This window comes from Haliaeetus albicilla, chromosome 9 (assembly GCF_947461875.1).
Source record: "Haliaeetus albicilla chromosome 9, bHalAlb1.1, whole genome shotgun sequence".
Classification (NCBI taxonomy): domain Eukaryota; kingdom Metazoa; phylum Chordata; class Aves; order Accipitriformes; family Accipitridae; genus Haliaeetus; species Haliaeetus albicilla.
The window spans coordinates 11,002,465-11,018,495 of NC_091491.1; the positions used below are offsets into that span (position 1 = coordinate 11,002,465).

Sequence of the window (16,031 nt, forward strand, 5' to 3'; positions counted from 1 at the left end):
AATTAATTTCTCTCTGCAGGGGCTTGCGAACCAGTTTTTCCAAGAAATGTAGCCTGGATATCCCCTCAGTCAGGAGCGATCTCGGACTTCTCTGTCGATGCAGTTTAAATTTCAATGAATAGTTAAACATGAACTGGAGCACGGGAGTAGGTGTTGGGTCTGCCCGGCTGTCACACAGCAGGTTGTGCATCAGCAAGGGGAAGAAGTCCTGCCTACAGCCCCTGTTCCCTGGCAACATGGAGCGTGATATCGGGATCAATAGAAAATTACTTGAACCTACTCAGTTGTCCTCAGCATAGCTCTGACTTCTAATACAGAGCTCAATTGCACTGCGACAGCTGCCAGGGAAAACACGCTCATAACCTTCTGCGGGGTGTCGTGGGCATCCCCGGGTGATGGCTGTGCATGCAGCCATGTCCTCGTGGGGACCCGCACCACCGGTGACGTCGGGAGGGGACCCTTGGAGTGAAATGGAGCCTTGTGAGCTACAGTTGAGAGCCAAACCAGCATTTCATAGCGGTGCGGGGCAACGGGCAGCGACTTACTGACTCCAGTCCAAACAGCTGAGTTTGTGCCTGTTAATTCAGCAGCAAATGGCACAAAGTCCCCTTTTGACTGGTGTCAGTGATGTTTGGTGTTGGCTTTCTCAAAGTTATGTCTCTGGAGCCGTTATTTAATTCTCTTTCTGTGCTACAAGGGGGACCTCCTGGCAGTTCGGTGTTGGGCTGTGCCCTGTATCTCAGCAGCGTATTCTGCATTGGTATAGAGATGGATCCTGATCTAATAATTCATATATTATTCAGTACCCTGAGCTTTAGGGATTAGCCAGGTTATGCAAAAACAAGTTATTCATTTTTTTTACACAGACTTGTTTGCATATTAACTTTCTTGTGTATTACTGATTTGGTTCTGGTAAACTTCATCCTGTTGCTAGGAGGGATAAGCTATGAGACACTGAAGAATTATTCAAAACGCCTGCAGAAGCAGGAAGTTAATACTGCTCTGGTTTGTATTTGGACAGCTGTCATGTAATTTAAAAAGACTAGGCACTCTGGAAACTCTAGAAGCTTTTCCTTTAAGAAAACTCTAGGTGAGTTTTCTTTTAAACTGTATTTTAAAGCCTGAATGGTATCTCTAGTTTCGAATGGCAAAATCCTCCATCACAGCATGAATTGGGGTGCTCCTATGGGACCTGCACATGGAAGGGTGCTTTTAGCAGATCTTTCCCTGCAATAGAAATTCATTGGAGAAACTCCATTATCTTATAAATAAGTGGGAATAGGAGTAATTGAGTCAGTGTGTAGAGGAAATGCATTTCCTTTCCAGGCAAACTGTTAGTTTATCTAGAAGTGTTCTTCTGTCTTCTTCAATTAATACAAAAAGGCTTCGCTGCTTATTTGTGTACTGTTGGTTGTTTTATACAAGTATTGGTTGCATTTGGTGCACAGCAAATATTGCCTTTAAAGGGGGGGTTCTTTTAGTCAGCTGTCACCTAATTCCTTTATATCATGTTTATGTAAGAACGGCATTCTGGTTTTAGAAGCTTAACGTAGATATCAGTATGCTGGAAGATGAGATCGTGCTCGAAGAGAAGGATGTACCAGCAAATTTACTTCACAGTGTAAACAGGGCATTTGTGTGTGGTGTGTCCTGGGAATACCAAGAGCAAAAGCACTGCCCTAGGCAGGGCAGAGAATTTGTCCACACAGTGTCTCTCCAACCCTCCAGCCCCTTTAAACGTGTATTTTTGCATATATACAGCTGTTGGCATCCTACAGAAATTGCAAGATCCTGGTGCTCAAAATTACAAGAGTCCTTTTCATTTTGGTTTTGGTTTTTGTTTGTTTGTTTGGGTTTTTGTTTGTTTGTTTGTTTAAAGAAATCTTAACAATTTTGAATTCTCTGTGTTTATGAATTTTGAACTTTTACTATGCTCTCAGACCATGTTTTAAAGTTTTCTGCTGGGAGAGCTGAAACATGCTTTCTGTTATTGTTGAAATGAGAACAAGCATGCTTGTATGCTTGCTTGAGTCCAGGAGCCTTCCTTGAAGAAAACCACAAAATATTTTCAGGTTTCAGAAAAGAGCAGGAATTATCATCTTGGGAACCATCTGCTTACATAGTATTCATGCATGAGCTACTTACCATAGAGATAACACCATTTTATTGTCCATGCATGTGCTGCAGTACACCATCTCAGATCTGTCATCTTACTTATTTGGTGGTGTATCTCTAAAGTGTATTTTTGTAGATAAGGCAGTATCGGACATCACAGGTAGTATGTACATAAATGTGTTTGGTCTGTGAACAGATATCTTCCAAATGCACTTGCATGGGTGTGTATGTAAGAACAAAGAGGCTCAGAAAATGTGTTTTGTGATTTGGTATATCCCGTTCTTTCCCTCCTCCCTCCCCTGCAGTTGTATAAGTACTTTTGATGGCAGCTGCTGGATTAGACCCAGAAGCTTAAAAGATTAAAGAAACCACTAAAAGCAGCTAGGAGGAAGTGAAGGATCCGTTTGTCTGAAGGTTTGTGTTTTCGTACTGGTGATTGAGAAGAAAATTGCAAACAGGCTCTGCCCTGCAGCAGAGGACTCGCAGACATCTGGGTGTTGCAGAGGTAGGGCGTCTGGTCCAGCCACACTTGCCGGGACCTGCGGGTGCAGGAAGGAAAGCTCAGCCTGTGCCTTGGGACTCACTGTGTCACATCCAGGGTGCTGCAAAGTGACGGTGTCGGTCCCCATCCTCGTCCGTCCTTGCTGTTGTAGCACGCAAGCTCATTTAGCGCTCTGCAGCATAGATGCAGAAAGCCTTGGCTGGCTGTCATTTCTTATGGAGTGAGATGAAACTTTGAAATTGAAACACAATGAATGGCTCAATGAGCTACAGATTTTGCATTTTCACCCTGTAGTAAACTGTGCTGCCTGCTGCTGCTTATGCTGTCTGTTAAGCTGTACAAGGAACCTTATTTGTAATGAATGTGTTTCTTGTCCAGGTGGTTCCAGTCAACGACAGGTAGAGCTGAGCAGGACAGACCACCTTTCACTGAAGTCGGGCTGAAGTCTGACTCTCTGCTCCTAGTTCCCTTTTCCCCCATCCACCCTCCTTAGCTCCAAACCTAAAAGCAGCTGTTTCAAGAAGTGATTTTTTTTTTTTCTTTTTTTTTAAACATGGTCTTTTGCTATGTAAAACATCTGCTGCTTTTTGGCTGATCCCTAAACATTAGTGATGGTGTGTATAATCAAACTGGGGGTCTTGAAGAATGTGAGCCAGTCTTGCCTTTTGTCATTCTGAACAAGCAAGTCTATGCTGAGAAAAGGATCTGGTGTGGATGCAAAACAAGACCCGGGACACCCGAACTGCATTGCTAGGGTAGAAAGAGTGCTGCTGAGCATGTTAGGATTATTAACATTAATCTAATCTTTCCGTTTGTCAAACAGATTTTTGAGTACATGGAGACAGCTTACCCAGTTCTTAAGACAGTGCTCCCAGATCAGCTTGTAGTTTGTTCTGTAATACCATGTGGATTTGCTGGGATTTTCAAGTAAATACATTATGTATATGGCTTACAGATTGCTTAGGCTGTCTGCATCAATAATTAAAATGAGGGAGGGGACTATACTGCAGAGCTTCCCCCTTTCTTTTCCTCATCCTTTTTACATGTCTGTTTTTATCTTTCCTCTCTTAGGATCAGGAAGATAAACCTGTAGCAAGGGAAAGTGTGTCAAAGACAGAGCTGAACGTTTTTCCAGCAGACAGGAGCTCGTGGCACATCACTGCAGTGCCAGTTCTCAGCATCAGCCTGACCTTTGCCATTCTCTTTGCAGATGCTTTGATTCAGACTTGTCAAGAGCTGCCAACCTGTTCTCTTTGCTGTTAAAACAAGCACACCTTTTCTACTGAGACAGGACAAAAAGCATCGCCTTTAAATCTTGTGGTGAACATGATGCTGTGCTGTTTAGTTGCCCAACGTAGAGGGGGAAGGTCTGGTTTATTTGGTGTTGCTGTGGCGAGTGTAACATTGCCTAGACTGGATGGGGCAAGCTTCTGGGCCTTGTTGTTGTGGGTTTTTTAATGGTACTTTGTTAGATCAAGAGCTTCAATACAAGTTAATACTTAAAATTTCAAGTATATCACAAGAATAATTAATTTCTGTTTTATACCTCAATCCTCACCTATCCCAGAAAAGTTTATGTTGTATTGGAGTTGACATTTCAAAATGCACAGTGCCATCTGGATGCAGACAGACTCTTATAGTGTGATTTTCTGATGTGGCATTTTTAGTGTCCTGGCTATGTTGAATTGAAGTGGGAAGTTACGTCCAGTTAATTGTAAGACTGTGTCTGGAATCTCTGCACATCCAGTCACTAAAATCTCTACCTTGAAGTTCAAAATGATAGCTAGTTCTTGCTGGACATGGCACAATGTGTCACGGTCACAGTCAGCTTCTGTGGTGGGTACAAAGTGCAGCAAGACTGTACAGAGCCTAAGGCTTGAATGCTGTTATAAAAAGCGCACTTAAGTTGGGAGAGTGACAGTCCTTTCCACACTGACATTACCGCCTAGGAACTAGCAAGAGTCACTTGGCTGTATTTACTTCCCAGCTCAGTTTAAACTTTACAGCACATCCAAAGAAACAGAGAAACTGCCAAGGAGGTGTTGATCTGATGAAATGGATGGGTGTTCTTGCTCAGCTTAGCGTATGTGCACAGCAGTCCCAGCTTTGGGCTGGGCTAATTCCCAGCCTGTGTGTGAGGTACAACATAGAGCACTTGCTGTCGTTGTGCGTTGTGGGACTGCTGAAGCTTTTACTATGGAGATTTTCATACTGTAGCTGGGTGCATGAGCATTTAAGCAACTTCCAAATGCACACACTGTGTGCTGGTACAGAATAAGTAAGACCAGCTTCAATTTTGTCACTGCAGATGAAAAATCACACGTTACGCTGTGCTTGGCGTAAAGACAGTTTGGTATTGCATACACCAATACCTGGAAGGTATTACAGTGGTAGAGCCAACTAAAACTTGTCCAACATTAGGTTGTTTGGCTTTGGGTTTTTTTTTTTCTCATTGGGCCGAATAACAAGGATGCAGTTCAGTGTCAATAGCCTATGTAATCTTTGACTGCTTTTTGAGATGGCTCATTAGGATGATTTCTTGGCTGGAAGCTTTGGAATTGGCCTGAGATCACCAAGTCATGGGCTATGAAAGACCTGTTAAATAATAACAACTATCTTATCTCATTACTGACTTGGACCATGCTCTGCCCAGCAGCCTGGAGAGGAACTGCTGGTACACGGCGTTGCCAGCTGCAGTTAGGTATAGAGCACGGTGCATAATCTCGGGTACTATTGGGTTGCACTGTCTACACCACTCTCTTTCCAGTTTCAGTTTACTTGTTTGAAGGGTCTTTGTGGTGTACTCTGCCTATGAAAGTTTAGTTCTGATCGTGGAATTGCTTATGGAGATCTGACGCCATCAACAGCTTCGTTTCTCCACATTATAATTTAGGACCTTAGGAGCCAAGTACCTGTGTTTGCATCACTCTGTGTTGCACTCCCTTTTCATGCAAAGGGGCAGTTTTGTGCGCTTCTTATGTATAAAAACAGCACTTAGGTGCTCTCTGGAAATCTCCAGTGCTCTGAGAAAGCTTTAAGCCTTGATTAACTTCTCCAAATATACCTGAGCTTACAGTGGACACCATAAAAGCAAACCAACAACTGCTACATGCTAGCATAATTGCTTATTTGCACGGATTTTGCAGTCTAAGAAACACCATGAGTTCTGGTACTACAGCTCCTCAATGCACAAAGCTGTTCATTTTTCTGTGGTTTGGTGGTGGTGCGGGATTTGGGGGTGGGGGTGGTTTGTTTTGTTTTGTTTTTTTAACACCCTCTGTTGTAATATTTCCTAGCTCTTCCCAATTGCTTAAAAAAGTTGAGAAGTTTTTAGACAGGTATTCATAAACACTGAGAAAGCGTAATACCATATTTGCTACTTTAAACTCACTAAGGTCCAGAGGAATTTTACTAGCAGTGCAGTTCCTCTGCATAAAGGACTGTGTTGCTCTCCATATTCAGTGCCTAGCATCATGCAGTCCTGCTTGTGGAATATAAACTCGGGGTGCTGATGTAATACAGATGTTAATCAGATTTTACAGTAGTTGAACAGAGCTTGGAATTTAGCTGAAGGGACTGAAACAGAGCATTAATCAAAAGCCACAATTACTGAGCCAAACTTTCTGCACTGAAGTAAACCAATGTCGAAGATGCATTACACCCCTAACATCTCTAATATAAAGTAAGCCCTGCCATGAGAACATAGTAACAGTAGTCATTAGCCTTTACCTTTGGCTGTCTGAGTAAGGGCAAGGGTTATATAGATGTTAGTCTGCTCTCAGAAAGAGGATTTAGAAAAAAAAAGAGAGGAAAAAAAAAAGCTGGCTCTTCTTAATAAACTAGTGTAATTACAGATCTGTTTAAGTAGAGGCATATGATACGTATGTTTGTGACAATTTTCCAGAGGGATGGTTCGGCTAGTGCTAAATAACCAGGCTCATTTTCCCATAATGCAAATGTTATTCACAAACTATTATCATAATTGATGCACCGAGCCACTGTAGAGTAAATAATGTGTTGTGTGTGGGAAGCAAACTAGAAGTCAATGAATATTAAAGAACAAAATCTCATTTTTAAAGGGAAACTTCACAAGAATTAGAATTACTTTGAAAATCAAATGGCAATGCAAGTTCAAATCGACTGGTTTTTTTTTAGTTATGTGTACATGCACATGCATAAACACACGTACTTATGGGCTGCAGTCTCCAGTCTGGTTCAGTCAGGTTATTTTTTCTGCTTGGTGAGTACGAAGCATCCTCAGACCCGATCAAAGCAGAGTGGTGTATGGGAACCTTTGAGTAGCATCCAGTGTCCTGGGAGCTTCCCAGAGAAGTGGGTTATGAACACACTAGACCTCTTGGCAGTCAAAGAAACAAGGACCTTTCAGGGTGTTTTCTGTTGGGTGAAAGGGAGCTGGGACTGGTTAAGCCCATGTTTGGGGAGATATTGGTCGTTTCTTTGTCTCTGCCTTCCTGCACTGTGCTGGGGTTCTTGTTCTGTGTAAGACAAGAAGAATCTTGAATCATGCAAAAACCATAGCAGGGATCACATCAGGTTTATACGTCGTTATGCTCGTGATGGCACAGTGTGAGTGCGCTGCCTGGAGGCTGTTGTGGTTGAGATCTGTGATCTGCTGGTGTGCGACGTTGCTGGGCCTGGGTGCGTGGACCTCACGGTGTACAGAAGGACAAGGCTTTACAGTTAGCCCTTGATTGCTCTCCCTGTGCACAGCCTTGTGACTCAGTAAGTGTTAAGTAGGTTACAGCACTTACTGCTGAGGTGTAAATTACCCTGTATCCATTGCTGAATGCAGGAGCTATTGGCACTGCAGGCTTATCTATGCTGGTATGGATTTTTAGAGTAAAACGTTTTTGCTGAACAGGACTTGATTTAACTGTGGGCATTAGTGCCCTGCCATCTCATTCCTTTTTATGTTCAAAGGGAACTTGTGTTAGTGCTTAAATGTATATATGTACATTGCATGGAAAGGTTGCTTTTTTTTTCAGGCATTGCTTTACTTTTTTTCCCCCTGGATATATTGCTCCCTCATCCCCGTTCCATGTGTAAATGAGGGAGATATATACAGACAACTATATAATGTACTGCAGAGATGTATTCCAGTAGGACGAAATGATGGAGTGTCACAGAAATGACTGCTGCTGCTTTTGAGAACTGTGTCATTTCAAACACTTTTGAGTGCTGGTGTGTTCTCAGAAGTGAACTTTTCTCCAGGTAATAAAACCCTGGCCAAATACCACTGTAGCTCTAGAAACCAGAAAGCCAGGGAACAAACTGCGGAAACATTGTGTAGGATTACAAAAGCATCATTTGATCTTTTAATATCATAAGCCATTTTGTCCAGATGGCAATTATTGTTATTTTTTCAAATTACAGATTATAGCACTGCACCTTCTTTTTCAGAGAGATTAAAAAGACATTTTAAGCAACCTTTGCCTCCCATTGCTGAAGATGCTCGCACGTGACTTCCTGGCACAGTTACATATATATCATATAACGTCAGTAGCTTTCCTTATTGTAACCTGATATAACTCAATGTGGCAGAAGTAACATATTGTGAGCCATCATGAGCCTAGCTCTTGTGTGCCAGGCTTATGGGCTGTCCTTCTTCCATCTCAGTCTGTCTCTTGCAGATTGTAAACCACTAGCAAATGTCTGTTTCTTGTCCTCTGTGGACTGGATCAAGGTGTCTTTGAATCTTTCAGGCCTCTGTGGTTGTGCCTCCTAGCCATAATTTCACCTAGGAAGCAGAGCACATGCCCAAGCTGAGTTATCACTCACCGTAATTCATTACAAATTGGCACTTTGTTGGGGGAGATGTAGTACTTCAGACTGCTTTTCTCAAGTTAATCTGTACTCTTTCTCTTTGAATCAGGTAGCCTTACTTATTAGGTTTTATCCTAGTCCCAGGGAAAAGCAGCTGTAAGACCTGACAGATCTTACAGCAGGCGAGGAAAATGTTACTTACACCTCTCAGTCATTGCAAAAAAATCTTTCCATAAAGCGTGGCTCTGCCTGCAGGGATGCAGGGGTGGCGTTGGTCTCCTTCCAGACTGCTTCGTCCCGCATCTTTGTCTGTCTGAAATGGTGCCAGTCCTGGGAACTTTGATACACAGGATGCAGCTCATTCTGTGCCTGCTCTAAGTGGATATCAGAAGAGCTTTTGGATACTGCCAGCTCAGCCCGTGTTGAGTTCAAACTAGTGACCTAGAGAGTTTTTTTTAAAACATGCACAGAAGTACAAGTTGACAGCAGCATGTTTATGATGAGATTTTTCGGCAGCACTCAGGATGAAAGAGCAGATGGTGTTGATGGGAGCACAGGGTTATAAGGTACAAGATGGGATTGTTATCACGTTAATAGCAAGACAGCAAATCCCACAGTGCTTTCTATTAGCCTGAAAGATGATAGTTCCCTGTTGGCCTTCATGTGAACCAGAAATGTCCAGTAACGCGGGCCTCAGGAGGCTGTGGACACCTTATTAGTTCAGTGTGTTGGTTCTGAGACATAACTATCGATTCGTTAGGGTTTGGCCATTCTGACCCTTTTCCTCACTGTCCATGCCCTGGGAAGCCTTTTGGGATGTAAAGGAGTTTGAAGACAGAGCTGGTGTAGTTCTGGTTTACTTCTAAAACAGAAACACAGCTACAGAATTCACTTTGAATTGAATCTGGTATTTGCTAGTTTAAAGCTCGGGAAGTGCTGGGCGTGTTGGAAGGCAGGCAGACAGAGCTTCAGCACTTGCGCTTCCTAAAAAGTAATCCATATTACTCTCTGGTTCTCTGAACTTGGCGAAAAACTTTTTCTTTTAGTCAGCTTGCAGATCCCACAGGCTTTGCTCTCAGCTTCAGATAATCTTGCAGGGATCACTGCTTTGGCTGGTATATTAGGAACCATTCTGAACTGTGAAAAACATTTCAAAATCCTTTTTATTTATACTTATTCCAAATTGCCTCCCCCCTCCCCCCCCCAGGCTAATCATAGAAATTGCTGTAAACATTTTCTCGAGATGGGATCTTGCTATTTATCTAAAATTTGTTTGTGCTTGTTGTTTATGTCCTGTTTTTTTACAACATCCCCACACTTCACTTTGCTGGATGGGAAGTGTGAAAGTTATTATGGTAATAGGGATTGAGATGATTTTCTGCTTCCATAGTGCCAAGGAGATAGGAATGGATGTAATTCATCTTGGATGTAGTCCCTGCTGCATATACATCATCTTGCTTTAGCCTCCCTGCACACATAGATACATGCACAGAGGTTCGTTTTGCTTGGTGGAAGGATCAGTGCTCTTCAGCTTGCTCCAGGATCAGCATGGCTTGGCTCCACCGTGTGCCCTTGCAAGTGGGTTCTTCGGGGCGTTTATACTGTGGCAGGTACAAGGGGAAATAGTGCCCAGTTTGCTCCTTCCTTCCCTCCCACATAGCACCAAGAAAGTGTTAGTCTGACTTGACAACAAACCCGGAGTCAAAGAGAGGAGGAGGTATACCCTGCTTTTAGGCGACTTAAAAATCAAGTTGGTACTGCTCACTGTTTAGTTTGCTTGCATTAGTATATGATTAGCTTTGTCATGGGGAATAATTGAAATGAACACGGATCAATATCTAAATATACATTAGGGTGTATTAAGAGGCTTAGAACCAATGGTCTGTTAAAAAGGAGGTTATTTCAGTTCCTCTGTACACTGTCTCACATTCAAAATGGTATATTAGAGTATGAAAAAACCTACTGAATAAATCAAAAGATGATTATTCTGGGAGAATTGCAAATATTCTACCAAATATGGTTCCTTTTCTGGGGGTATATAAAATCAAGTCTGGATTTTGGCTGTACAAACTTAGAATCTGAATAGTACATTATCTCCTGTTATTGATAGGTGTTTGAAAGAGGAGGTGTGGGATAACACAGTTTTGGAGCACGTTTAGGGATGAATTCCTATCCAAGGTGTTGTTTGACTGCCAGTGTGTCCCTAACAAGTGAAGGTGAATTGACCAAGAGAAGTGAAGCTGTTGTGTGATGCGCCATATAGACAATATGAGACTCAAATACATTTCAGACAAAGCGCTGACACTGTAGGTTTTGAAATAAATGGTGTATTTTGCTCAACTGCAAAGATGAATGCAGTGTTGAAAACTTAAGCTGTCATGTACTTTGTGTACCTGTGCAAACCTAAACAGCTATTAGTATTATGAGAAATAACCAGGTTCTGCTGGTGCTGGCTAGGGGCTGTTTGTGGATGCTAATATTGGGGGTTTCAACAGTGCGACTAAAAATGAGCAATCCTGTGGCATGATCGGCTCTTCCCTGCCTGGCTGGGGGATGTGATGGCTAGAAATTCTGCATCTCTGTTCCCTGTGCTGCACTTGTCCTTTGATTACAAAAGGACAGCTCTCGAGGATGTCGTTGTGCATTTTCCTGAGATAAAATAATAGCTCTGTGTTTTGTGACCCTGGAACTTTAGGTCCTGCCAGATGCTAATGAACCAGTGGAAAACATCCAGGGCCTGGTAATTGCTTTGAGCCACAGCTGTTTGTGCTTGGTACACAGTGTCAAAGCTCGCTTCTTCAGTGGCTGCGCCCTGTGATACTGCCCCAAAGTCCCCTCGGGGACTCCTGGGTCAATGCAGCGAGCAAACTTCCTATAATTGGGTACAAGAGAGCGTGGTGTCCGTGTGGACACGGGCAGCTTGGGGATGAGTCCTGCTCTTGATGCTACCTAGGTGGTTCATATTTGGTGTCTGCAGTAAATCCCAGGCAGTGCTAGCAGGCAGGGTGTCCTGCTGCAGGGACTGGAGTAACAGCAGAGCCCTTGGCAGAGCAGCAGCTAGGAAGGAGACGAGGCTCTTGCACTGACCTGATCTCATTCAAACCTACATCCGGATCTGTCCTCTTTATTCATTTGCTACTTCAAAACCCAGCTTTTTAGGTGCAGAAAATAGAAGGTACTAATAAAAATCGGTGGTTTAATTTTCTTTGGGTGTGTGTTCCCTGTAGGAGACCTTCTCATCCACTGTTGTCTTTGCAAGACACAATTTTTGATGTTTCCATAGACCTGAAAAAGGCTGGGGCATTTTACCACCCTTTTAGCCCGGGTTAATTCTCCCACAGAAATGCAGAATTAAACTGAGCGTGGGAATACTTTTCTGTGGCATCGATGGAAAGTCATTTCTGACAGCTACAGCCGTGGATAGCAGGGATTTGAACTACCTTGTCTGAGTTGCACTGAGGGGGTTTGGAAGGGACTTGCTTGCCCCGATGCCCTGGCTGAGCAGGGAAGGGCAGGGATCTGACTGCAGAGCGGGGCTGTGCAGCCTCATCAGCAGCTGCTGCAGCTGGGGACGGACTAGGGCATCTTCCCGTGTGCAAAGCTGCATAGGAGGGTTAAAGCCATACAATCAAATGAGGTGACTGTTATTGGTCAATATTGGTATTTGGATCCCTTGTCTTAGTTTATGAGAAGTTCTAAAAACCTCTGTTCACAAGTGAATGAGTAGCCAAAGTTACAGCTTTCATATGATGCAGTGATGCCATTATCAGTATTGATGGTACTTTTTAGGTGTGTAATATTGACAAAGGTTTCAGGATCTGTCTCATCCACTGTGTATCTCTGTGCGTGCATATAGTCAGACATAGTAAGTCAGTGGTACATGTATTTATTCCATCTCACTCTGCCCGTGAAAAAGATACCTAGACCTAGAAAAGGTACAGAGAATGATGTAAAGGATCTGCGGAGACATTCACTGCTTCCCTACAAGGAGAAATGTAACAGTCTGGGAGTCTCCAGTCCCCAAAAGGTGTGGTGTAAGGGAGACAAGAAAAATCTGTAAAATCATAACTGATCTGAAGATGATAAGCAAATTGTTCTCTTTTTTGCGGGATAGGATACTGCGAGACTCCCACTTAAATAACCAGACAGCTGGTTAAAAAACAACAAAAGGAGGTGACTTTCTCCTACTGCATATAGTGAAATTCTGAACCTTGTTCAGCATCTTATGGAAACATAAAGAGATTCAACTACTGGCATGACAAAATCAGGTCCATCTGTGTTATTAGACATGTTACTGCAGGCACATCTTTGGACTTGAGATTTCTTACATTGTCTCCTTGTGCATCTTAAAGTGTTTGGGCATAGCATGCTGGGCCAGATAGTTCTGCTCCAGTACAGCACTTTCTGTATACAGCGGAAATACAGTAGGCTCATTATATTCATCCTGTAGTTTGCAATTTGATATTCACTGCTCTATGGCATACTTAGAGCTGGGAAATTTGCAGCAAGCTGCAACCAAATCAATGTGTCTCATTAAACCAGAGACAGGGAATTGGGCAGTGCTTCTGAACGGACAGAAGAACAGCCTGATAGATGTCTTCCCGGGATTTTTTATGCATTAGTTTCATATTGATAGTGGTGGTTCTTTCATTGTTGTGGTGGTTTTTTTTTTTTTAAAAGGGTCTTTACAGATATTATTTTAAAACATCAGCCTGACAGCATCAAGGCTTAACAAGTGGGTATGTAGCGGGAGGCTGAGAAAAGGGGGGGAGCAGAAGAGAGCCTGACTCCTGATTACTTGCTCTGGTTACATGGTAGCATTACTGCAGCTGCAGAATCGGAAAGGAGATATTTGCTTTATGCTTAAGAGGCTTTATTGTTTCTAAACTATATATAGTTCAGTAATCTTTCTTTAGGTGGGGGAGGGCATTGCGGGACAGACCTCCAAAGCATTGCCACCCTGCTTGGTGGGAGAGCGAGGGGTTAACACGGTGGTGTAGGGTTCTCCGAATGGGCAAGCTCATTGTCAGAATAATGTTTAGCCAGGTGTTAATCTGTGTCTGGAGGGAAGTGCTGGAATTCATTATTCATCCCACTGGGGGAGGTCATGGTCCTGGGAGGCTGCCAGTGCTGGAGCCAGCCTCCTGGCTTTACTGACATGTGCCATTTGTGATGAATGCAGCTGAAGTCCATTTGAGGAATTCTCTTGTCAGGCAGCCAAGCTGACAGCGAAACGCAGAGCTAAGGCATTCAGCGAGCTCTGTTGCAGCAAGCGAGATCGCGCTCAGTGTTGGGAGGGCAGGAGGGGACAAAGTGGAACCGCAGAAGGAAAGCATCGTTTTTTCTTTCTGTTCTTTTTTTTTTTTCTTTCTCCCACCTTCGCTTCCCCTAAATACTGTGGTCTCCTTGGAAAATCGCTGGCTTTGACGGAGGGAGTGCCGGCACGCTGCTTTTCATCAGCAGAATAGGTTTGGGTTGCTTTTTTGTTTTTTAACGAGGGCAGGAGGTGAGACAATGATCAAGTCAAGTTGGTTCTACGTCAAATTCAAGTATGCAGAGAAGGTAAGTCGGTACATTTTCTGCTGCAGCCTTTCCCAAGGGATTGCTGCGTGGTCGCCTGCAGCCCCCTTCTCTTGACAGAGAGCTCTGGCCACCAGCAGAGCAAACGCCGCTGAGAAGTTTCGCTGGTGAATTTGTTTTCCTATGGCTTGATAGATAACGCTGTGCCGAAAGCCGGTGCAGCGCAGGGTATTTGAAATGTCACAGCCGCAACTTCAGCATGGTGCAAGTGGAAGAGAAAAGAAAAGCTCAGATCTAATTCCTATGGTGCTGTGTCAGTTAAAAAAAAAAAGCAGTGGTAGAGATGCATTTGTTTTTCTCGTGTAGAGCTTGAAAGCAAGGACTATTTCTTGTTCTGTAGAGCTGGTTATGAGGTGTGACCTGCTTCTGCAGGGAAGTCGGTGCTTTTCTTCTTTAGCAACAAAGTAAGTATTTAATTGTCCATAATTATTACTGGAAGAAAGAAGTTTTATTGATCAAAAAGTAATGAGATCTATTCTAAGGCTGTTTGCTGGGGGTTTTACTGTGGGACTTGCTGCATTTCCTATTGCACAGAACACAGTGCTTTCTGATGGATTTTCCTTTAACACTCATCTTCCACTTTATCTTGCCTGTCCCTTGGTACCCAGATGCCCAGGGGAAACAGAGGGACGGGGAAGGGGAGAGGATGGACCAAGATTTCAGCAGGGACCTGCTTGACAGAGATGCATTTTCACTGAATATCTCCCTCGAGGGTTTCCTGCCCCAGGTTGAAGACTGCTCTTGTTGCCAGTAACGCTGAGACCCAGTCACAGTATTTGGATGTAGCTTCGCTGTTTTCTTTAATCCAGCAAAATGGGGAAAAGACCAAGACAACTTTTTTTGTGAAAATACTGAGAAGCCTCACTATCTGTTCCCTAAACATCCTTGAGCAGTTAGCAACTTGCTATTCTTAGAACAGGGGGAAAATCCATGCATGTGCTATTAGGCTGAAATTTTCTGTTCTGGCAAATAGTCCCACATTGATTTATTTCTTGTCTTTGTGCCTCAAGTTATACCGCACACAGTGAAAGCATACATATTTCATTTAACAAGATTGTCGTATCATTTATCCCAGGCTGCAAATAGCATATTTAACAAAGTCACAGATTTAACTATTCTGTTTTCATTTGTTCTGGGCAGTCTTACAAAGGCAATTTGACTGCAAAATCCACTTTATTAGGCAGTTATATTTTATCTCCTTGATGTTTCTCTGCAATATTTCTATGTTCTTTAAAGTCATACCAGACGTATAAACATCTATATCAAAACAAATCGACTCTGTATATTTAGCATATGAAACTCTTCCTGGAAATAAAAATCTACTCAAATCAGTAGGTTTTTTGCCAGGGGATTTTTTTTTTTTCCACCTTTACATTTTGTGATTTGATTTCTTCTTTTTTTTTTTTTTTTCTGAGTTCAGCCAGAAAACCCTCGAGTCCCTGAACAGAGCAGATAATGTTCCTGCTTTTCTGTCACTGCCTGATTCTCTGTGTGTGTTACATAACCTGTCATACCAGTTTTGTCAGAGACAGATATTTTCGAGATCTACAACCTGGGAAATTTGAACATGGATGAAATCCAGGAAACCCATTTAATCTGTATTCCTCCTAGAGTTACTTGTGCCTTATAAGATTTTCTTCTGATTGACCAGGGAAGATGCCATGTCTGTTCGTCTGTTGGGGTCGGGGAAAAGCCCAACCCCAAAACCATAATGCACACACGCAGGAAGACAAAAACTGAAGTGCATGCCTGGTCTTTTATTGAATTTCGTGTGTGGTAAGAGACCACTCGTACTTTGCATGGTAGTGGGGGTTTCCTCATGGAAGGCACTTCAGAAATTTCGGTCTTGGCTATGAGGTAGGGATGTACCCTCTTGCTAAACACAAGATTTTATGTCAGCTTTCTTGTTGCGGTTGGTGCTTGGCCTATTCTGCAGTAGCTTCCAGTCTTCGTGTGAAAGTTGTGCTAGTGTGACTTGGGTGTGAATTGACGCTGAATTTATTAAATGGGTGCAATTCTCTGGCTGGACACTGTGGGTACATGATCCATG

The 16,031-nt window shown here is 43.0% G+C and overlaps 1 protein-coding gene across 6 annotated transcripts in view; it reads left to right on the forward strand.

The window, feature by feature from the left end:
* The window catches only part of AUTS2 (activator of transcription and developmental regulator AUTS2), an 802,029-nt gene that overhangs the window by 249,163 nt on the left and 536,835 nt on the right, over positions 1-16,031 (forward strand). Inside the window, exon 1 of one of the 6 annotated variants that reach the window (XM_069791501.1) lies at positions 13,515-13,963. The exons of the other annotated variants lie outside the window; for them this stretch is intronic. Within the exon in view, the coding sequence (XP_069647602.1) occupies positions 13,916-13,963 (48 nt within the window). The 5' untranslated portion in view covers positions 13,515-13,915. Of the gene's footprint in view, positions 1-13,514; positions 13,964-16,031 lie in introns of those variants that run through there. 6 annotated transcript variants of the gene reach the window in all.